At 47.3% G+C, this 23,047-nt stretch overlaps 1 protein-coding gene across 2 annotated transcripts in view; it reads right to left on the reverse strand.

Moving 5' to 3' along the window:
* CARHSP1 (calcium regulated heat stable protein 1) overlaps nt 1–17,243 on the reverse strand; it is a 34,297-nt gene extending 17,054 nt beyond the window's left edge. Inside the window, exons 1-2 of one of the 2 annotated variants that reach the window (XM_053992497.1) lie at nt 17,198–17,243; nt 173–365 (exon numbers count right to left, since the gene is read on the reverse strand). In XM_053992497.1, the coding sequence (XP_053848472.1) occupies nt 173–345 (173 nt within the window). In that variant the 5' untranslated portion in view covers nt 346–365; nt 17,198–17,243. Of the gene's footprint in view, nt 1–172; nt 366–12,117; nt 12,198–17,197 lie in introns of those variants that run through there. The other variant, XM_053992495.1, reaches the window with a different exon arrangement.
* Between the last annotated feature and the right edge of the window lie 5,804 nt (nt 17,244–23,047).

Here is a 23,047-nt window from a genome sequence, read left to right on the forward strand (position 1 = left end):
CACCCTTTACTAAAACAAAGCACTGAAAAACTATAGGGCATTTGGACCGAAAGTCTAAAGCATCTTCTTGGCGAAGAGTGTCACAAAGCCCCTTCAGCCACAGGCCCCCCTCCGCCCCAGAGCCGGCCCTGCAGGGCGCTGCTGGCCGTGCCCACGGGCAGGTGGTACTCACGCCGAGAAGGTCCTGGTGCGGCGCGTGGGCAGCGGGCTGGGGATCAGGTACCCCCGCAGCGGCGACGGGGAGCGCTCCCGCGGCCGCCGGCCCTCCGGCACGTGCAGTGAGCTGGGCGACGGGGGACAGGCGGGGGACTGCTGCGAGGAGGATGAGGTGGGCTCGGAAGACATTCCTGAGGCCTGAGGAGAGCCTGGAGAGAGGAAGAGATCTGATTTAGCCCGAAACGGGAATTGTCATAAATGCCACAAATACTTGCAGGGCTGATTTTGTAAGAACATGACTCACTTCCTGCAGACGTACGCACGGACACAGCTCCACCACCAGCTCCTGCTCTGTGTCAGTGAGTTGATGTTTTGTAAAGTTTATTTCTTTTCAAATGTCACAGTTTTGTCAGCTGTACTAGGAAGCTCCTCTGCAAACAGATTACTCCACGACTAATGTATTTGTTCACTCCTGCCTCACTCACAGGCTCTTGAGGCACAGCTGAGCCCCAGCTCTTGGTCTTGGTGAGCCCCACACACCTTCCAGACTGATGGGGCTTTGACCACAGGCAGGTGGGCTGTGACCACAGGCAGCTCAGAGGACCTCCTGCATTTGCACACAAACACACGTCACAAGAAAGAAGCCCTTGAAGAAGAATTGCTGAGATTAAGCTGCACCTCCAGTGCTGCAGGTTGGTTTTGCTGTGTGATCACCATGATAACTTCATTGCTGCTGCTGCTCACTTATTAACACAGCTCTGTCAGCTCCTAACACCTCCAGCTTGACTGTGAGAAGAGAATCAGAGGAGTGCTCCTTAATCCCTTCACACTGAGCCAGCCAGCCAGCTGATTTACTCTGCCTGGGACAGGAGCACAGGCAAAGCTGGGAGGCAATGCCAGCCCTGAGGAGGTGACCCCTCCCACCTGGGGAGACCTGGCAGACCCAGCAATCCCCTCTGGGAGGTCTGAGTCTGCCACAATCTCCCAGCAGCTAGGAAGCCAATGGTCCACGTCTTCATTCAGACCCCAGCAGCCTCAGGTTTGCTCTTGCTCAGGTCCTGCAGCAGAGGAGGAAGAAGAGCCCCTTCCCAGCACGCCAACAGCAATGCATCTCATCACACAACAACATGGATTCAGAACTCCCAGAATCCATGCAAAGAGCAGGACCAGAAACAGCAGCACTTCTACACACACAAATGCCTGGCTTACAGCAGCAGTGGCAGAAATAAGAGGAAATAACCAACACTGCTCTGGTATTACTATGCAAGTCTCCATCCACACTGAAAGGGGAAGATGATTTGCAAAAATAACCAATAACCCACTACAGTCTTACTTAAGAAGACTAAAAATATCTGGTTATCTGGATGACTTAGCAAAAAATGCGGCGATCTGAGTCAAGAAAATATCGTGAAGGCAAGAAAAGCTGCCTTTAAGGCCAATAGTTTAATTGAACTGAAATCTCTCATATCCATTATGCACCCTCCTCTTGACACCCACACTCCCCAGCCCATGAATTATGGAGTGGATCCTTGACATGACATTTGAGAGATGCAGCCTTCTTGTCAATGACAAATCCATATTATTTCTTCCTGAAAATAAAGACTAAAATTAAAAAGGCTTCTTAAGAATGAAGTCACCAGGGAACAAAGGCTTTTGTCTTTAATTGCTCAGGGTGCTCAGAAGATAGAAGTGAATAGACAGTCATACCCCCTCCTCTACCAGCTTGAGCTTTCCTCACTGTTCTCAAGAGCAGCTCAGCTGAGAACAAAACCCCAGCTTTAGGGATGGAATTTCAAATATGGATGGTATCTGTCACCCATGAGCTAATGCCCTGCCCAGTGTCACAGCACAGTGCTCAGCTCAGACCAAGATGATAACACCAAAGGGTTGGGATTTTCCAAACTTCCTCCTCCTCAAAATAGACCTGCTGTGCTGGCTGGTACAGAGGAAGTCTCAATTTTCTAAAGACCTCTGGACACCTTGCTTTCAAGGAATGTGTTTGACACAGCAGGACCATAGCCCTAGTAAGTCGCAGGAAAAATAAGAGCAAACAATTAAAACATTACTTCTGATAACTCAGCACACATGGGCTGGCACAAGTGAAAACACAGCTTTTAGAATCTCATGCTTTCTCTCCTCATCTAAATATAAATCGGCTTGTCAGGTGACAAGCAAAATGCAGAGTATTCACCCATCTACTGCAACACAAACACAGAGTGCTGCCCGTCCCCTTCCTCAAAGCTAAAGAGGCAGAATTTTCCCTCCTTTCATTAAAACACAGACAAACCACAAAAATATTTACAAATAAAAAAGACTAAATGGAGTTAGAAGTGTGCTACCATATGTTATTGTTCCCATTTCTATTATTTTGGTGCCCTCTGCTCCGTACACATAAAATAAAACAGGGATGTAGAACATTCAGTACCCTGTCACTGTACAAATGTCCTTTTTGTTCTCTGCCCACGGCAAAGGTAGGTGAATAGCCTCGACTCTCATCACTTCTATTACACGAGCCCTGCATTGTGCTCAGAAGTGGATGAGAGCTGACCCAAACACGGAGCTGGGTGGGAGCTGACCCAAACACACTCAGCTGAAGGCTGGGTGAAGAGAAGAGAACAGCAGCCACACTTGGCTTCACCTCCACCACAACCAGCGGGGACACGGGGGATGCAGAGCAGCAGCCAGGGGAGCCTGTGCCCGTGCTGCAGCTCAGCCTGTATGGACACTGTGGTGCATCTCTGCACAGGAGAGTGCACTGACTCATCCCTCTGCCTCTCAGGCTCCTCTGACAGCTGTACAAACCAGGCACAATGAGAAGGATGGGAGCCTGCCTGACCAAGCTGAACCGTGTGCGTACAGCAGGATGGCAGCAGCTCCTGCCTCCCGTGACCCTGGGCAGAAGATCAGTTCATCAGGACCTTTACAAAGACAAAGGTGCAGCTGGGCTATCTCAGTTCCTGCTGGTGTGGCCACTTGTTGATGTTGTTCATGCAGGGACTAGCTCATTTCCCTTGGCAGCCCTCCTGCAGGAGCAGAGACACTCTCCCCACTCGCAGGCGCAGCTGGAGGCCGGGCAGTGTTGACACAGGAAGCCTACAGCAAAAACTCAAAACAAAACAAAACCCACACCCCAGCCCTCCCAGCCGCCTCCTCACAAATGCTTTGCCTTCCTAAGGCAGTTACCAGCAGTCTTCAGAGATGTTTTCCAGATGTTATCCTGGGCTCTGAACTGACTCCCTGCAAATCAAGGATCACCCCTGGAACTTGGATGGCTGCCTACAGCCCTTCCTCAGCACCCACAAATTCCTTCCCTCGTTTTGACTCTGTAACTAGCTGAGCAATTTCCTTCATCTCTCAGAAGCCCCCTACATCTCCCAACCCACGTCCATTAGGTTTTTCCCTGTCCCTCCAGCCCAGCCAGCACTCTCCCCTTGGCCATGGCAAGGACAGCATCCCACAAAGCCCAAGAGCACCAGCAGTGCAGCCACCCCGAGCTGCCAGGAGCACCCATGCCCCTGTGCCAGCACTCCACAGCAGAGAACCAGCACTGCAGAAAGCCCAGCAGTGTGAGATCCCAGCCAGGCCAGGCAGCAGGGACAGCACAGACAGCAGCTCTCTTCTGCTTGAGCCAGCAAAACACGTGCCTGCAGGGATTTACAGAGTGAAGGTAGCGTGATGTAAGGTGGTGATGTTTTCAGGCTCTTTAGGAAACTCCAGCCACGCGCCACATCGCCCCATATTTCAACATGCATCATTTGTCTTTCTCCAATGTGATTTTTTTTTTTAATATTTATGTTTAGGAATGCACCGAACTGGAATATAAATAAAATAAATAGCATCATGGCAAAAATAGACTAATTTAATATTTCAAAGCAAAAATATCTTATTTTTTTACCAAACCTTTTTTAGAAAAATTGGCCAATGTGTGCAGAAAGAGACCTCAAAATGTCATCTGCAACAAGTGATCTACAAAGCACCTGTAACAAGTGAACCACAAAGAGCACAATACATGCAGGAGAAATTTCTGAAATTCTCTGTGTAAAATAATTTTTAAAAGCTATTAAAGTGATAAGGTTGGGGGTATATAAATGTTATCATAATTTCTCTATATCTCTGTACATCTTATTTCTCTTAAAGTCTGCCCCATACCTCTTGGAATACCCTAAAGCAGGTTTGTGGAAGTTATCCATTCTGACCAGCACAACACTGTCACAGAAATCTTGTCTCACTTTTAATTCATGTAAATGCCTGGAAATAGTCCAAATGGGTGTGGCAGGGTGACAGGCTCCATGAATCTCTCCATCTATGAATGGCTTCCTTTTCACATCACAGACTGCAACACCTTCAGTGAACGGGCACAGGGAACGTCCCCAGGGAATGTTGCTCTGCATCCTTCAGTGCTCCAGCATGGAGAAAATGCTCTTTCTGGCCTCCTTAGTCTGGAAATGGCCCTGTCTGGAGGAGCTGCTTTCAGCTGGTACCACAATGGTCCTTGAACAGGACAGCACTGGCTATGTTTGCCTGGAAAATTAGGGTTTTTCCTTAAAGACAGAACAAAGCTCCCCAAGAGCAGCTGCTTTCAGATGCAGGTTCTGCAAGTTCTCTTTCATTTCAATCTCTAAAGGAATCTGAAAACTATATCTAAAAGACATTTGAAAACCTGGTTGTTTTCTGGGGTTTTCCTGGATTTGGAAACAACATCAGAAACTCTGTTTGCTTTTTTTAATTTTCACTTTCAAACATCCTGGTTTCCAAATTTATTCTGTGCAGCTGCATTTGTCTCCATCTCTAAGGAAGCTGTGCAGATAAACCCCTCGGCTTCACCTGCTCTTCTGCTGACACCTAGAAAATCTCTTCTCAGCTAGAAAATCCACAGCCCCTTGCTCCCATCTCTGAGAGAGTGAAGGCACCAGGTCTCCCTGCTCTGTGCCCTGATAAAGGTGAGGGACTGAGGGTGGCCCCAGTCCTACAGCAGCTCCCAGCTCCCTCTCTGAGGTGCCTGAGCACCAGCCACAGCACTGCTCCTCCCTGGAGCTCCTTCCAAAGCCCCTTCTGGCACTGGGACCCCGTGCACACAAGGATCGCAGCCCTGTGAGCATCCCAGCACTGCACCACAGGGTGAAGCACTTCCAAAACACAACCAGTTACGAAACAGCTTCCGAGAGCTTCCCCTTCCGGCTTAGTCTGCATGACGAACTTTCCACAATTAATACTGGTATTTCAATTAGCACTGAAACTCAGAGGAGTTGCAACATGCATGTGACATTGTCACAGAGGATTACAGTATAAGCATGATGCTCTTGGAGGCTGCAGAGTGCCCACATACTAGAGTGATTTGTCAGTTAATGGAGACCAGGACATGTCCAATAAAAGCCTAATTGTAAGGTAAGCAAAACACAACAAGGAAATCTCTATAGCTTGTTTGGGTGTACAAATTCATTTGGATTAAAACAGGGTTTGGTTTACAAACAGTAGCAGCTATTTCCAAGCAATCTCAGCACTGAACCCTTTGTCCCCAAATGCTGGGGGTGCCCTTCTGCTCCTGCAGTGAGCAGTGTCTGTGTCTGAAGGAAGCACTGCTCAGGCAGCACAAACCCACGCTGCACAGCAGTGATCACAAAGAGGGATGGGGAGGAACTCAGTCATCAGCAGCCTATACAGCACATTGATAGAGATGAGGATTTCCTGCAGTCCCATGTTTTCCACCCTTCATGAAAGCTGGCAGGTACACTTAAAAAAAAAAAGTTTATGTGAAGGAACTGAGTGGTTAGTCAGATTAAGTACGTGTTTCAACTGGTTTAGGATTATACTGAAGGATATATAATGATACCCTGTGGCTCATTTTGTTAAAAGTACAGGGGAATCAGGATCCTCTCTCACTGGAAATCCAGTATTTGCCATGATTGATGATGCGCAAACTTGTTGCTCCAAGCTGAGCAGAGCTAGCCAGAGTCCTCAGCTGGTAAGTGAGCCCAGGAGGCTGTAACAGATGTACTGTCAGCTGCCATGGGGACAGAGTGTGCACAACCACATGGGAAGGACCAGGTTCCATCCTGCCTCTTGTAAAAAAGTACTTCAGTGGGAGCAGAACACACCAGCAGCCAGTGGTAAGGCAACTTCCTCAGGACAGTGCTGGGAGCTGTCCCCAGGCCTGCACACCTTCCTTCACGCTCAGAGGACAAGCCCAAGCCTTCAGTTTGCTTATAAAATCTCACTTATCCAGCTCCTTTTGTTTAAAGAACAGATTGCAAGAGGTGGAAAACTCTCCCCAACTCATGGTGAGCCTGGACAAGCAGTGACAGGTTCCAGACAAGCATCCTCCTCTGGGAGCTCTTCCAGGCAAGGATGAAGATGGTGGTTGAGGATGATGGTGGTAATTAGGTGCAAGTGTTGCCCAGTGACTTAATTTGCTGTGCACCTACAGTATTGGCTAATGTAATCAAGTATTTAAATGACAGCAGGAGAAGGGGGGGGTTCTCACCTGGGCAGGACACCACAGCCTGCCACCAACCAGACAGGTGGGAGTGCCCTGTGGGATGGGCTGTCACACCCATCCCTGTGCAGCTGATGGCCCACAGCACAGCCAGGGGCACTGAGCCAGCACCAGCCTGGGGTGAGATGCCCAGCATCTTGCCTTGCTTTTGGTCTGCCAGCTGCTTGCTGTGTGAGCTGCCAGGCTCCAGCCCCGGCTGTTTCTGTGGCAGCAGGGACACCATGCCACAGCAGTGCCCAGCTGCTCCCAAAGCCACTGCCAGCTGGGACACCATGCCACAGCAGTGCCCAGCTGCTCCCAAAGCCACTGCCAGCTGGGACACCATGCCACAGCAGTGCCCAGCTGCTCCCAAAGCCACTGCCAGCTGGGACACCATGCCACAGCAGTGCCCAGCTGCTCCCAAAGCCACTGCCAGCCACCCCCCCACAGTGCCAGAACCCGGAGCAGAAACACAGATATCAACTCCCAACACCCAGCTCCAACCCAGGTGCTCCTTCCCTGAAGCCAAGGACACAACAGGTCACCTCCAGGAGCAAGTGTTGGTGTCCCCAGTGTCCACACAGCTGTGATAAGGTACAGGGAAGTGTGAAGGGAGACCCCAAAGGAGCTTTGCAGTAAAGCTGGGGAACATCAGGATGACTTCACTTGATCCAACACTGGTAGCCAGGTGAGGCTGCCCAGGTCAGAGTTAAATACAAGGTGAATACACAGTGGTGCTTACTCTCAACACCTTTCCTGCAGCCTCATTTGAAGAAATGGCAAACTAAAGGTTGCATAGTGGTATTTAATAACCTCCTATGAGATTTTCAGGCCCTTCCTGAGGTCATAAAATCTTTTAACCTCTGCAGTATTCTATGGCAAGGAATCCCACAGTTTAACTGTCTATGAAAAAGGGCCTCCGCTCCTTTTAGTGGACAGTGAGGAGCATCCCTTTGTACAGGGAAATTAAGAAATGACAGTGAGACCAAAAGGCAACAGCAAATTAGAAAAGGAGACGGAAGGTAGAAGGAGTATGTGAAGAAACAAATGGGAAAAAACATTAGAGGAGCACACAAGAAAGGGTGTACAGACTTATTCATAAATCGAACCTTAAATTTTCGAGCAGAAGTGACATAAAGAGGCTAGAGAGCAAGAAGAGTTACAAGCTGTTTCTGGTGCTCTTGCCCCCCCACCCCCTTTTAAACTTCCAAGTACAAATGAAAAACTTTATGCCTTTTTAAAACAAAACACTCCCCACTTTGTCACTTGAATGCCTGCCATGACTCTTTCTTAGACAATAAACCCTACTAGTATCAAATATTTCTGAAGCTTTAGCTTTGTCAACAAGTCAGCTGGTTTGGGCCAGAAAGCAGATATTATCTATTCAATGTTTTATGGTCCCCAGCACAGAGCCATTGTGCTGGTCATTCCAAGTTCCTGCTGCCTTCATCACTCCTCCATTAGGCAGGGCTGGGAACTCTGTTTTGGGATAGCAGAGGCAACACTTCATATATCTCATCCTAAGCTTGCTAACATGCTCAGTCACAGTGAGCTGATGTATTTCCCAGATAAAATACAATATATGGCCGAAAAGGGAACTTTCTGTCCTTTCCAGTGCTTGCTCTCCAGCTTCAAAACCCAGCTCCTCCTCCTGTGTTTTTGCAAGTCTGAAGATTTCCCTCTGCCATTGCTTCCATGCTGGAGGATCCTCTGTGAATTTATTCCAGGATTTATTTCATATTGGCAGAAAATATTTATACCAAAACATGAAAATCTCTCATGTGTCTTGTATCTAAGCATCTTAAAGCTCATTTACAAGGCAAATGGGTTATGCAGTGTCATACTATTATAAAGAAGTTATACATATGTAAATCCCTGCACTTTGGCACTTTTGAAAAGTTCTCCCCTTTTCAGCCTCCTCTCACATCACAAAACTTCAGGCACAATTGTGGTTAAGTTTGTTCATGTGCACTTTGAGCCTTTTAAGGCTACTGAAATCCCCTGAAATATTTATGTGGCTCAAGTGTTACTCAAGAACAATTAGTTCACTGTGTTTCCTCCCTAATCAACATTTTCAATAAGGGAAAACAGTTCACATTGCAGAGAGCTATAACCATGGAAATTTATGAGGCATATGTGTACTGGCAAAGAAAAAAATAAATCCTCTGAGGGTATTTCATCTGCCAGCATTCCAGCAAGATGCAGCTGGCAGGGTACAGAGTCAGAAACCACTCAAAAATAGCTTGATCCTCACACCAGTTCTGTGAGGCACCCAGAGACCCCAGATGCCCTTTTGGACAGGCCAGGCTCTACTTTCTGGTTCTCCCAATGCACAGGCCATATCCCAGTCTCACTGCCTGACACTTTCTATGCATATTTTTAAGCATCCCAGGCTAATAACTTGGGTCTATTTCAAACAGATCACTCAGAAATCAAATAAACATATGGTTTGTGATGGAGACAGAATTATGAACCTACATCAATATCAAGTAATGGCCAAAAGATATAAAATTGACTGAAATACTCTAAGAAACAGAAAAATGCTCTGCATCTGATGGGATGATAGATCTAAATTTTAGTGGAGAAACTTATAGAAGATAGATAGATAGATAGATAGATAGATAGATAGATAGATAGATGTTTAAAGATCACAGGCCCACTTAAAAATTGCATTTCTGGTTTTTCTTCCCTCCATTACATCCCTCAACACAATTTCCAGTATATCTCACCATGCTGTACACAAGTTTGTGTTTGTGACCCCGAGACCCCTCTCAGTGTCCAAGTGCTCCATCAACACTGCAAAACTAATGGTTACCTCTTAACTCTCAGCTGAAATAATTGCCTTAATATGTTTAACTGAGGTCTATAGGAGAAGAACTACATAAATATACACTATGCACAGGTCTGGTTTTTCTTACACAACCAGACAACTCGTGGAACAGAGAATATGTAAGCAAACATAGATAACCAAACTCCTTGTCCGAACAGAAAGTGTTGCCTTTTACCTCACAGAGCTGCTCAGTCCTGGCAGCACAGCTATCCCCACAGCCAGCTGCTGCTTTACAGAGCTCTGTGTGATGTGCTGCACTGACAGGCAGTGCCTGCACGTGCAGTCAGACCTGGGATGCATCCAGAGCACACCCCACAGCTCCCAGCCTCCAGGGACACCAGCCACCCCAATAAACACCCCAAATCCTCTGGCTGCAGCACGTGCTACACACCCTCCATCACATCCTCTCATATGGCAGCTTGGAAAACACCACTGATGAGGCAATTTAGAGTTCTAGGGAAAAAAAATTCCTTTTAAGTCTCAAAAATGCTTACAGTACCCCTAGTCCAGCCAGCCTACTGCAGGCAACACATGGGAAAATGGACCTGTGGGGAGTGTGACTGCCCTCCCTGGTTATCATGTGTGCACAAACCTGTCTTTCTGGCTCAGCTCATCCAGCCTGTGCTCACAGCAAATGGCAGAAGGAGTCACACTGTGCTGTAGTGGCTGCAAAACCGCAGAGCCAGCACGGGCACGTGTGCAGGGCTCCATTTCGTGCCCACTTACACATCAACAAAACTATTTATTGCACTGTGATTTCCAGAGCCACGGCCCCAGTGCTGTGCTGAGCAGGACAGAGCTGTCCAGAACCACAGGCACTGTTGTGTTATTTGTGGCTGCTGTGTTAGTGCTCAAAAGTCAACACAGACCACAGCAAGGGAATGGGCAACTCAAGCTTTTCAGGCAAGGTAAAAATCAAGTGTTACAATTGAAAAAAAAGCAGACAAATCTCGAGGCATGTGCTTTCTCTAGGTATAAAACTAAACCTCCGTATAGAAGCACATGTTTAATAGAAAATAGCACTAAAGTTTTGTGTTAGAGCAATCACTACCTCAAAAAACTGCATCTACTTCAATCACAGAGGGAATGGGACACACAAGCAGAGCAAACACTGCACACAGGAGCAGCAGTGAATGCCTTTATGAAAGATTGTTTTGATTCAATTTACCTGTTTAGCCACATGACCTTACAAAACTGGGCCAGACCCACTACCAAGAGAGATGTGAGATCAGTAAAAAAACAAAGACAGGGATATATGGAACAGTGCCTTTGTTGTCTTTATCTAGAGCAAGGCTTTGTGTGAAACCTGGTGCTGCACAGTTAAGAATCCTCAGGGTCTGCCTGCCTCAGCAACAAGCCCCAAGACCAGAACAAGTCATGTCATGGTGCAGGCATGCACATCCTGTGGGTTCAGCCTGGTCCTGGTGGCCAGGAGACCTCAGGCTGCACAGCTCCACATCACGGGTACCAGAGAGAGCTCCTCCTCAGGATCCATGCCAGGAAGAGGCAAGGCAGCCACACTACAATGTTCAAGAACAAATTTAATTAGAATCCCAGACCCCAGCTGTACCAGTCTAGTGAGTGTCCAGCAAAACCACTTTTGTCCCCATGGGGCTGTGGTAAGTGCTGAGACAGCTCTGCACTGCCTTTGTTTCTTATGTTATTCCTCTGGGATGTTTTTCAGGTGAGGTTTGTCTACCTGAAAAGCCTGAGGGATGGAAGGGAAGGTGAGCATGTGAAAAATGGGTAGTGCAGACAGCAGCATGGTGACATCATGATACTGGGATGCTGCTGGCAGTGCCTGGGCAGCAGCTCTGCCAGATTCAGCCTGGACTGGGCTCCAGCAGTGAGGTCCTGTCCTGAAGTCCCTGCTGCCATGGGTAAGAGACACTGCAGTGGATCACACATCCCCAGGGACAGAGACCATTTTTGTCTAAGCCTGGTTCAGGGAGAAAAGAAAAAATAAAAGTAAAAAAAATAATGTATCAGAAAACAGTGGAACCCCACAAATATTTAAGTATATTAAGATACTCCTTCTACTCCTGGTGTCCTAAACATTGGTAATAATAATTTTTAGGACTGACACAGTTCAGAGGATAGGGAAAAACCACCCTTCTGCATAGAAAAAAAGAGAACATGTTTATTCAGAAACTGAGAGCTGTGTAAGATTCAAACACATTTTCTGGAAAACTGTATAGCAGAAAATCAATATTCACTCTATTTACTGTCTCGTCTACCTGCAAAATGAAAATTGAAAAACCCACTAGTTTAAATAGTTTGAAATAACTTTAAGAACTCCTCCTACCAATCTCCATCACAAAGAGGCTCCATGAAAAGGCTATCACTACATTTCATAAATCTCATTGCTATATTTTCGTCAAATAATGGAGAAAATAAAGTCACTGTCTTCACAGTTAAGTAAATTTTGCCTTTCCTGGCTGAGATCAACAGAGGTCCTGTTCTGGACCTGCCACTGCACAGAAAGGCACTGCCTTGATGAGCTGGGTGAGAAGATCCAAATCATGTATTTAATGTGTATTTACACTCCAGTAACAGGTATAAATTTTGTAAACAGGAAATTCTTTGACGTTGCTTTCTGGCAGTTTCACTTACCCTTTTAAGTAATTGTCAAGAAGCTGCAATCACGACCATAACTTACTTTTATCAAGTAACTGATGTAAGTGAAAACAAGCAAATGGCTTTGACCAGCCTTCTGAACTCATATCACGAAGGGAAAGCCAGCAGACAAGAAGCACTGAGAAGACAGGAGCTCACCAAACAATATAGTCCATCCTGCCAGAGGGCCTCCATCAGCGTGACTGGCTGTGCAACGTAAACAAACCAAACATTAAACCAGGACTGACATAAACAAGAAAATTCCTCCCCCACTGGACAGGCAAGATTAAATGTTTGTTTTTTTTTCCTGGACACAGTCTAGTCTTTGTCTGGGTATTCTCTTAAATAGCAAGTGGCAAAGAATTTGAAACCTTGGGAAAAGCAGCACTCCTGGAAAACAGAGTTGTGCCTGGAGGAACAGCCCATGGCAGAGAACTCACCATGCCTCCCACCCTGCCCAAAACCAGCACTGGGAAGACAAGGTGAACATCAGACGCTGAATGGGCTGCTACCCTCCTGCAAGCATTCAACTGATACACAGTCTTTTGGAAGCAGAAGTTCCCACTCCAATTCTCAGCAATTGTATGTTTTGGTTCTGCTGTTAGCCACCAAGGTCTGCACTTGCAGCAGGCGGCTGTGTCTCTGCTGGCAGCCTCTCCTCCACCATAGGACAAGTACACCATGGTGATGTGACAAGTGCCTGAGCAGGACTGACCCTTTGCTAGAGGCTCTGTCAGCGTGCTGTGGGAGCTCTCCCCACGCTGGCCACGCTCCTCTGGGGCTTCCTGCTGCAGCACCATCAGTGCCCCATCCAGCCTGGCTTCCAGCTCCCAGGCAGTCCCCAGCATTTTGGCACTGGAAGAAGCTCCCACCTGGATAACACCAGCACACACTTTGCTTCCCTCCCGGGGACCAGCCTGAGCTCTCAATGCTCTGTCCCTTCCCCAGTCATGTGCTGCTCATGAGGCATGGCAAAGGCCCAGCAAGGTTTAATACTCCAGAGAAAATACCAGGTCAAGGTTCTCAGTTTTCCTTGGTCCTGCACAAAGCGCTCTGTGATCAGATCAGGTATGGAGCCACCAGGGTGAGGAACACGTGGTGCACACAGGCCTGCTTGCTTTTTCCAGAGAAAGGTAATAGGGCCCTTCCTTGCAGTTCACAACCCCCCGGGGATTTAACTGCAGGTCGTTTTGTTCTCTCTGTGCCTTCACCCCTCTGCTATCTGATCACTGGGAGGCTGCAGCTCAAGCCCAGGTTTACCTTCCCAGGTCCCAGTGCTGGGCAAGAAGTATGGTCACAAGGCCACCAATTATTGCCCAAACAGCTGGGCAAGCACCCAAAGGCCAAATTCATACTTGCTGTCCTTGAAACACCCTAGTATTTAAACATCTGTTGAGACATTGACCTTATCACCAGCTCCTCCCTGCAGAAATACACAATTCAAGGTGAGCAGAGCCTAACACTCACACCATGGGTCAAAAATTTAATGTTCATTTTCTTTAGATTTCTATTCAGTTTCCAAATGGCATTAATAATGCAAGAACCTCAATGCGAGTGTCATTACACCCAAACAATCGTTATATTTTTAAAGACTAGATAGGTTACTTTGTTTTATATATATATATATTTTTTTTTTTAATCGACCCAAAGAAAAAAAGCTGCTGTGCAAACCAGTGGCAAATAAAGAACTGGCAAAGCTCTGGAATCAATCAGTAGGACTGTAGCGATGGAGGAACCACAGGGATGAAGCTGATCTCTGAAGCAGGAGGGGTTTCCAGGCTGTTGAAGCCCTGTCCATTAGAGCGAGGTCAGCACCCACGCCCCACCTACCCCGAGGCACTACAGCCAAGCCTGGGCAGATGCGATTTGACTCACATGGCATTTTACAGCTTCCCTCGGGGGGGCAAACACACCACTTAAGTGTGCTCCACATGCCCCAAAAATGACAGAAACGAAAGCTGAGTGTCTTCCTGCACAATGCAGAGACAAAGAAAGCGTCAGTTTGATTCCTCTCCCGGCTGCCACCAAGGCGGGGACGATGCTCCGAGGTGTCACCTCCTGCCAGAGGGGATCCCATCTCTGCATCTTCTGTACCTTAGCCTTTTCCTCAGCGACTAGCTGAGGGGAAAACCAAGATCTCGGCAGAAAGCGATCCCGCTCTGCTCGTTTACAAAAGCCAGGAGGCATCTGTTTATCCTCGGGAAGGGGAGGCAGCGGGGAGCGCTTGGCGAGCGGGGAGCTCCGCACAGCGCCGGCTGCCCGCCCCGCTCGCTGCCTCCAGCGGGCTCTGCCTGCTACCGTGGGCTCCGGCACGCCAGCCACAGCCACACACGGCGTGAAAAGGAGAAGAGGCACGCAGCCAAACCCTGAGAGCGCTGCCCCCGGCTGAGCTTCGCTCGGAGGAGCGCGGCGGCAGCGCTGGCAGCAGGAGCGCGGCTCGGCCGCGGCTGCCCCCGCAGCCCCGGGAGCGGAAAGGAGCCGCAAGCAGTGCGGGAGGGGGAGGAAATAAAGAGCACTGATCCGGCATGGGAGTCGCCTCAGAAACGAGGAAAAGACACCGTGAGAGAAGGAAGTGGAACAATTGCCTCTACGCTGCTCTGAGGGAAAAGGCAAAGCAGTCAGTCAGATGAACACTTTCTATTTTTCATTTTATCTGGACTGCGCTGGGGAGTGATACATCACGCAAACCCAAATCATCTCTCTGCATCTCTCCTTTCTTTACAGTGCTTCAGCTGGGGTTTTTTGTTTGGTTTTCCATATCAACCTGTTGCAAAAAGCGGGATTTGAGTTTTTAAAACTGTTGTGCAGAAAGAAAACAAAAAACAAACATTCCATTCCTTTTTTTTTACCTCTTCAAAGACTGCCATCCCTCTGCTGTGCACAATGCTGTTCCCAGCCTACTGGCCCCAAGAGGTGGCAGCTCCCACCCCAGAGAAGGGATGTGATCCCCACCCATCCTTCCCCTTGATGTTGATGGGGTTTACACTTTTCAAGCTGAATTCTTCTGCTTAATCTCTGCCAGAAACCTTCCAGATGAGGAGCAGATTAACCAACAACTCTCACCACCAACATCCAACATAAACATAAGTATCAACCTAGACTTGAACAGTTACAATATCCATAAATTTTGCTAAAGCTGATCCCCGTCAGTCTTTTCCCAAATTTCAAGCAGTTACTATCAATCCCTGCCAACTGTCCTCCATGTCCAGTGATTAAAAAATCATTCCTAATAGAAACTTGAGACAAAAATATGCAATAAACAACTTCAGCTTTCACCCTGAAGACACTCCAGCCACAATAAAAGAGACCCCAACCCCTTCTGCACCCCACAGCCCACTCAGGGTGAAATGGAAACAGAGGACAGATTTATTTACTTCTGTCATTGTCAGGTTTGACACCAAGAACAACCTTGACACAGCCTGCTGGTCTTATCACTGAGAAAGAACCCCACACACCACATTTCCTGCCAGGAACCACATTTGGTGTGGTGCACGAACAGGGCCTGGCAGTTTGTTGTAAGAGAGCTCTACTGAAGCAGATACTTTCATGTCCATGGTGGGTTTCATTCTACAACTGAATATAAAACCTGGATTCACCCTAAGGACTGCACTACCCAGAAAGACACAGTGGTAAGAGTAGACAGAAGGCAGCATTACCTGGCCTTATCTGGCTAATTTCAAATTACTTGCAGATAAGCATTTCTGTGCTTACATGCATGTAAGTAAAGGAGAGAATGGTGCCAGTCAAAATACTTACAGCCCTGGCAGAAGCTCAGGGCAGTGGCAGAAGCTCAGGACAGTGGCAGAAGCTCAGGACAGTGGCAGAAGCTCAGGGCAGTACAGCTGTCCAGGAGGGGACAGGGCAGCAGCACAACCACGCACTGGGTCACATCACACGTGGGTGCCATGTCACACGGGGGTGTCACAGCACACACGGGGCCATGGGACGAGCTCCTGCCTCAGCTCTGCCCCTGCAAAGGGCCACTTGGAAGAAACATGTTTTCTCTCTTTTACACCGCCATGTAGAATGTGAAAATAAACCCATTGTCAGAGAACAGGCTCATCTTTCCTACAGTTTCTTTGGCACACACAACTTTTTTTCCTGTAAACACCCAACGTCTTCATATGAGTTGGGGCTTTTTTTAACTTTTTTTAACTTTTTTGCTGTATGTTAGTTAAACCTCTTTAGATTTAATGAGATACTAAGATGCATTTGTGAAAGCCCAAGGCCTCTGCAGCTACATTAACAGGCCTTGTTATCGTCCATTATTAATAATCAACAGAAGGAAAGAAATTATGTTTGCCAAACATAAGTTAATAATCAGAAAGTAAAGGTTAAAAACAGCAGTCAAAAAAACTCTTTCAACCACGCAAAAATTACGACTAGGAGAGTCACAACAAAGCAGCCTGAAAGTTTTCTGAGACTCTCTAAGAAATAAAATCTACCACCACAAATGGTTTTGCAAATATTTCTCAGAAGTAGCTCGACAGGGCCAGCAAAAACAGCATCAGAAAAGAGCTCCAAATCCCCTCCTTGAAAGCCAAATTCAGAGGCACAGATCCAAAAATCAGCCTCGGAGGCTTCTTTACAAGAGCAAGAAGTGACACGCACACACATACAACATGCAAAGGGAATGTAATAAAAGGGTTGCTTCCCCGATTTTTTTTTTTTTTTTTTTTTTTTTTTGCCTTCCCGTTTTCCTGAACAGAAGTGCTGACTGTAAGAGCGGGCAGTTCACGCTACAGCAACAGAGTCTTTACCGAGGCTCCGAGTTCTGCAGTGCCCCTCCGAGCAACCAGCGCCGGGAGCCCTTTATCTTCCCAGTGCTCCAAAGCTCTTGTTTAGCGCTCTTTGTCTCGCTCGTCGTTTCTAAAACAAGCCATTCTCCGAGTAACCAAGTCACATCCCCAGCTCCAAAGAGCAACAAAAAAGCCAAAGTGTTAAAAAACGCAACAAACAAAACAAAACAAAGGAAACTGGCCCTAATCTCTGAGGCGAAATCAATCCACCGCCCCGGAGGAGGAGAAGGCGGCACCGACACCTCCCGGGGGCTCTCCGAGCCCGCTCCCCCCGGCCTCCCAAAGGATGGGGGTCTCTCCCTCCTCGCCCCACGCCCCGCTCACCTGGGCTGGGCTGGGCTGGCAGGACGGGCTGGCGGCGGCCCCGCTGCCCGGGCCGGTGTCGGGCTGGCCCCGCTGCTGTGCCGGGAGGGCCGGGCCGGGGAGCCCCGCTCCGCCCCGCTCCGCCCCGCTCCGCCCCGCTCCGCCCCGCTCCGCCCGCCGCTGCCGGGGACACCTGGCCCGGCCAACAGCGCCGCAACTTGTCCGGGATGCTGCGGGCCCCAGAACGCCCGCCCGGAAATAAAACTACACCAGCCGACGGGAAACGGTGTTAAGGGAACGATGGCATGGCCAGGGAACTCAATAGAACCAGCGGAGTTCCAGATGAAGAGTTCTGGTAAATCCTCCCGAGGGGGGCGGTGGGGACGAGGAGCGGGGCTGTGGCGTGCGCTGCCGAGACAGCACACGGTGGGCTCTGTGCTATCGTCATTTGGGTGTGCTTGGCAACTCCTGCGTGGGCCAGAGCTGTCACACAGGGCCTGCGGTGGCGGCTGCAGCAGGACAAGAGAGGCACAGTCCAGGGCAGTGACAACAGGCTCCCAGTTAATGGTCATGGATTTTACTGGGAGCACAAAAATCCCTGCGAGACCTTGGGACAAAGTGTGCTGTCTTCATCCAGTTTCAGCATTGCTTTCATTTGTGCATAATTTTCCTAGCTGATGATAACTCACAGAAGTTTAAAAGATGGTTTTACAAAGAGAGCTTAGAAAGTGAATCCATTCTAGTTCTTTTCCACTTGTAAGCATGCCCTCATATCATTACAAAGGTGAGAGTCTGGAGACAGAAGTATACACTCTGTTAGCTGGCCATAATCACACAAGAAACAGCACTGGGCAATTTGTGATAAAACTGCTGCACACAAATCTTATCAGGGCATTTTATTTACTTTTTTTTTTTCATGAGGAAAAGCAAACAGAAGACCCATAACAGGGTGTATTTGATCTGAGACAGGGCATCTAGAAGAGGCCTCACAATATGCAGCAACCAGCTTCCTATGTCAACCACATGGTTGTCTTCCAAAGTACTTTGCCTCTCCATCCCATTCTGTTCCTCACAAGATCTCATTTCTTTCTAAGATACAGTTACAGGACTGATGACTTCTTTTGCTTCAAATATTAATTAAAGCTACAATTAAATATTTATTCCTGGAAATCTTTTCTCCTTTGTTTTGTGTGCCAAAACAGCTTTTTCCAAGGTGGAGGAGGATGAATGCACTACATAAGCCAGCACTGATCAGAGCAGCCCCCCCAGCCACACAATCTGGGACTACAGCTGTGCTTTCCTCGAAGGTTCAGCACTCCTGAGTCATCCCTCTTGCTTCCCTCTCTCTCTGCTTCCCAGGCAGAACGCACAGCCCATGGGAGATCCATGGCAATGGATGCCCACAGCCTCAGGCTGGTTTCCAACAGCAGAGGGGGATTTGAGGGGCCCTCCCGTGAGTGTGAGTGTGTGTGTACCCCCAGCTACCACAGCTTGGGTGTGGGATTTTGCCTGCCTCTCTTTTCAACAACTGCTGGAGACAGGAGAGGTTCCAGCTTCCCCCAAACTCCAACTTGTCTCTCTCCCCTTCTCCTTTCTCTCAGTACAATTACTGGCAATCAGTTAATCGTTTCTAGCCCACGTGCCTACCTTGCTCCTGTCCCTGGTGTGGGGTGGCTGGCAGCAGGGCAGCTCCTTCCCAGGATGCAGGCAGGGCTGGGAATCTTCCCTGAAGCCAGTGCTGCTGGGCTGGGCCAGCAAGGAGCACCTCACGGCTGGGAGGAGGGCAGGAGGAGGGCAGAGCTGCAGGACTCGCCTGCCTCTCTCCTTTCCTGCTGGATGATCCCCTGCTTACTCAGACACGGCTCTAGGCTGTTGCAGGGACTGAACACTTCCCTCAACAGTCCTGACAGGGAAAAAAAAAAAAACTAAACAAAAAAAACCCAGAAGGATTTATTGATAGCACAGCATCATTATAACCCTTTTCATTCATTTAAAGTATTCAAAGTGCAATTACTTACACAATTTGAGTCGAGGAAATGAGTGTGTAGGGGGAGATGTATCAGGTAATGTGATTCATTAGTAATGGTGGGTGATACATGTCCCTGTGCTGCTGCAAGGATGAGGTGGCTTGAACAACTCTTAAATAATTAGATGGGTGCTGCTTGTCAACAGAGGTCAAATATTGCCCACCTCTATTAAAAAGGCATGAATTGGTCTAGGATTGCTCCACACATCACAAAGGCAATCCTGATTTCCAGTTCTGGACTGGGCTTCAGAGCTATTTAATCTAAAAGCTATGGTTGGCACAAGCACAGAGTGTAGGCTGGACATGAATGAACTGTGCCTGGAAATTATGAACAAGCTCTTAAAGATTAGAGCAATAAGATTGCAATAGAGAATAATAGGAGGAAAAGTACTCTTAACTCCCTGAATATGTGGCATATTAAGTATGCTTCAGTCCAGATTGCTCTATTGCACTTCATGTTGTCATGTCCAGTCCCAAGGCAGGCTGGAACCCACATTGTGCCAGCCCCAAGAGTGGGATCTGCCTTTCACTTGAGGCTGTTTACTATACAATGGGATTCACTCATTCTATTTTACCAGATCAATTTTTTCCTACCAGGCATCTGACAAGTTATTGTGTGCTCTCACTATCTTAATCATCTGTAATTCTGAATCATGCTTCAGATGAGCTCTCTCAGTTTGCACAGCGTAGGAACTGAGGACGTCTTTGCTGTTCTCAGATAAATCATAGCAGCAAGACCCAGGGAAAAAAATGCTCACAAAGAAACAATCTTCCTCTGTGGTTAGGGTTAAAATTCAGTTCATGTTAACAAAAGGTACAAATAATCTTGCAAATAGTTTACGGAGATTTGAAACAATAAAAACAAAGACCCAAATTGCCACATAGTCATCAATAACACGGTGTACTGAAAGTAGCACTAACACAACCTTCTCCAAAAGAATCTAACAAACATCTTTCCACCTTTCCCTCAGGGGAGGATTTAGCCCCCACACTTAGTTATCAAATCCAGAGCACTCTTAATAGCAGGGTGAGAAATTAGTTCCTGAGCCCCACAGCCAAGACTGGGACACAATGTCATGGACAAGGAGTAGGTCAGCTCCAGGATGTAATCACCTCCCATTTTGTCATCCTGGAAGGTGTAGCAAAACCCTACCAAACAGGTATTGCTTAACTCCTAATCTGGCCAGCTGGCTATTTCATTTGGCTAGTGAAACAGTGAGAGCTGGCACAAGCTTGCCTTGAGCAGGGATATCTTCTTATGTTCCTTTTTCCTTTTCTTACACTAAAACGGTTCCAGGTTCTTTATCAGGAAACAAGGGACTCCATACCAGTGCAAAAGTCATCAGTGAGCAGGTTGGCAGGTGGCACAATCCACCCAGTCACTGCAGATTATTTTTTCTTTTTGCTATCTTTTTTTCAAGTTCCACTCCTTCTAAAGAAAGATTGTGTTCATCATGAGCAGAGGAATCTTTTGATGCATGAAATCAGTCAGAAGCTACACAGCTACCAAAGATTCTAAGGTCAGTCAGGCTGTCTCTCTGTTGGTCCTGATACAGTCACCTAATATTCAGCTCTCAAATCTGATTTTTCACATCATTTGTCTTCACAGTCAAAAGGATAGGTTTTTTACTTTAGGAAAAATAACACCTATGGGTTGAGCTGAAGTAGAAACACAGGAAAACTGAGCTTTTCAGCAAGGTGAGCTCCAGGGAAATGGGGATGTTTTAAGACCACATGTCTTGTCTTTTTGGTGGTTTTACTTCTCATGCAATAGGCTTCCTTAAAATAACCCAAACCCATTCTAGTAGAAAAACACAGCCCTAAAGAAGAACTGTTTCTGTCATTTGCTTTTTATTTTGTTAATATTGACTGCCTGACACAAATAAAACACTGTCCCCTGCTCCCTGCTCTTCAGCTGCCGTCTTCTACCCTTCCTCCTGTTGTTTGCATTTACTCCCAGTCATCACCGGCTGCCTCACTGGCCACTCTGCTTGCCCTGTGGAGACTGACATCCCTCAGCCTCTGCCCGTCCTGAAAGCTTCTCCTGTGCCTCCAGTCAGCCCTGACCGACTCAGCACTGCAGCCACCATCAGACCTGTTTGCTAGAGCTCAACACCAGATGCCAAGCAGCTTGCTTTCGGTTCTCCACTGAGACCCGCAGGGTTTGCATTATGCATGCTGGAGGGTCAGGCAGGAGCTGATAGGCAAAGCATTAACATTTGAAGAGACATGCAGCATCGCAGCTGAAGCTTCCTTTCCAGTACAGAGGGTTACCAAGGGGTTAATCTACAAGTGCAGTGCAAGGCACAAAACAACCACAAGCACTGAGGAGGGGTGAACCTTCTGAGTATACTCACTGTGCACAGCACTGAATCAGGCAGCTGCTTTTTGCAATACAAAATATAAAAGCAGCTGCTCAACAACCATATTGCCATGGCCTTCATACAAGTTTCCAAATTTGAACTGAAGTAAAGATCAAACTGACTTATATTTAACTAGTTCTGACAGTTGTCATGATCCAAAGATGGCAGCAAGTCAGACTGCTGAGCCACTCTGCCAAAACTGCTCGTATATATCATGTTGTGTTATCTGCAGTCATTTAAATACGTTTGTTTTACCACACACTGGATGATAATATTCATAATTCACAGTGGTGAAGAATGGCGGTAATGATCACATAATTTGTAAGGATGACATGCTGATGGGAAGGGAAGGGAAGTTCAGGGAAGGGAAGTTCAGGGAAGGGAAGTTCAGGGAAGGGAAGGGAAGTTCAGGGAAGGGAAGTTCAGGGAAGTTCAGGGAAGTTCAGGGAAGTTCAGGGAAGTTCAGGGAAGTTCAGGGAAGTTCAGGGAAGTTCAGGGAAGGGAAGGGAAGGGAAGGAAAGGAAAGGGAAGGAAAGGGAAGGAAAGGGAAGGGAAGGAAAGGAAAGGAAAGGAAAGGAAAGGAAAGGAAAGGAAAGGAAAGGAAAGGAAAGGAAAGGAAAGGAAAGGAAAGGAAAGGAAAGGAAAGGAAAGGAAAGGAAAGGAAAGGAAAGGAAAGGAAAGGAAAGGAAAGGAAAGGAAAGGAAAGGAAAGGAAAGGAAAGGAAAGGAAAGGAAAGGAAAGGAAAGGAAAGGAAAGGAAAGGAAAGGAAAGGAAAGGAAAGGAAAGGAAAGGAAAGGAAAGGAAAAAGAACAGGTATGCTCTGTCCAAATGAACATGCAGGAAAATCTTTGTGGTGGAAAAAAGCCTACAAAACAATCCTCTCACACACTGGGTTGGGCTGCTGTTGTGACCTGCCTTGAGAGATGGCAACTGCCTGGGGGAGTTGCTGGGGGAATTTCCACATTTCTTCTTCTGGGGGAATTTCCACATTTCTTCTTCCCTTACTACCTATCCATCCTCAGATTATGCACTGTTCTCCTCATTTCCCAGTCTGTCTATTCTGTTTAGATCTCAAATTGCATACAGAGGTCACATCTGCACTTAAACTCTATATCCTGCAAGGAGCTCTGTTCATTATCAATTGACATTCTGTCATAGCTGTGATTAAAATGATACAAATATCTTTTACTCCCTTTTGGTGAGAGACTGGCTCATATTAGCAATAGGAATTGACTGGACAAATAGATTCCTCCAAAACACTTGAAAATGTAATGCACTACACAGCAAGAAAAAATTATCAACAACAGGAATTTTTTTCCTGAAAAAAAGGCTTAGATAAAAATTCTCATGGTGCTACAACTATTGAGTGAATGAAAACAGAGATGGACAATAATATGATGGAGAGAGAGCAGTGCCAGGCTCCAGTGTCCAGCATCCAGAAGATTCTGTGCTCTCTTGTTTCCAGAAGTTTGGAGCAGAAAC

This window comes from Vidua macroura, chromosome 16 (genome assembly GCF_024509145.1).
Source record: "Vidua macroura isolate BioBank_ID:100142 chromosome 16, ASM2450914v1, whole genome shotgun sequence".
Taxonomy (NCBI): domain Eukaryota; kingdom Metazoa; phylum Chordata; class Aves; order Passeriformes; family Viduidae; genus Vidua; species Vidua macroura.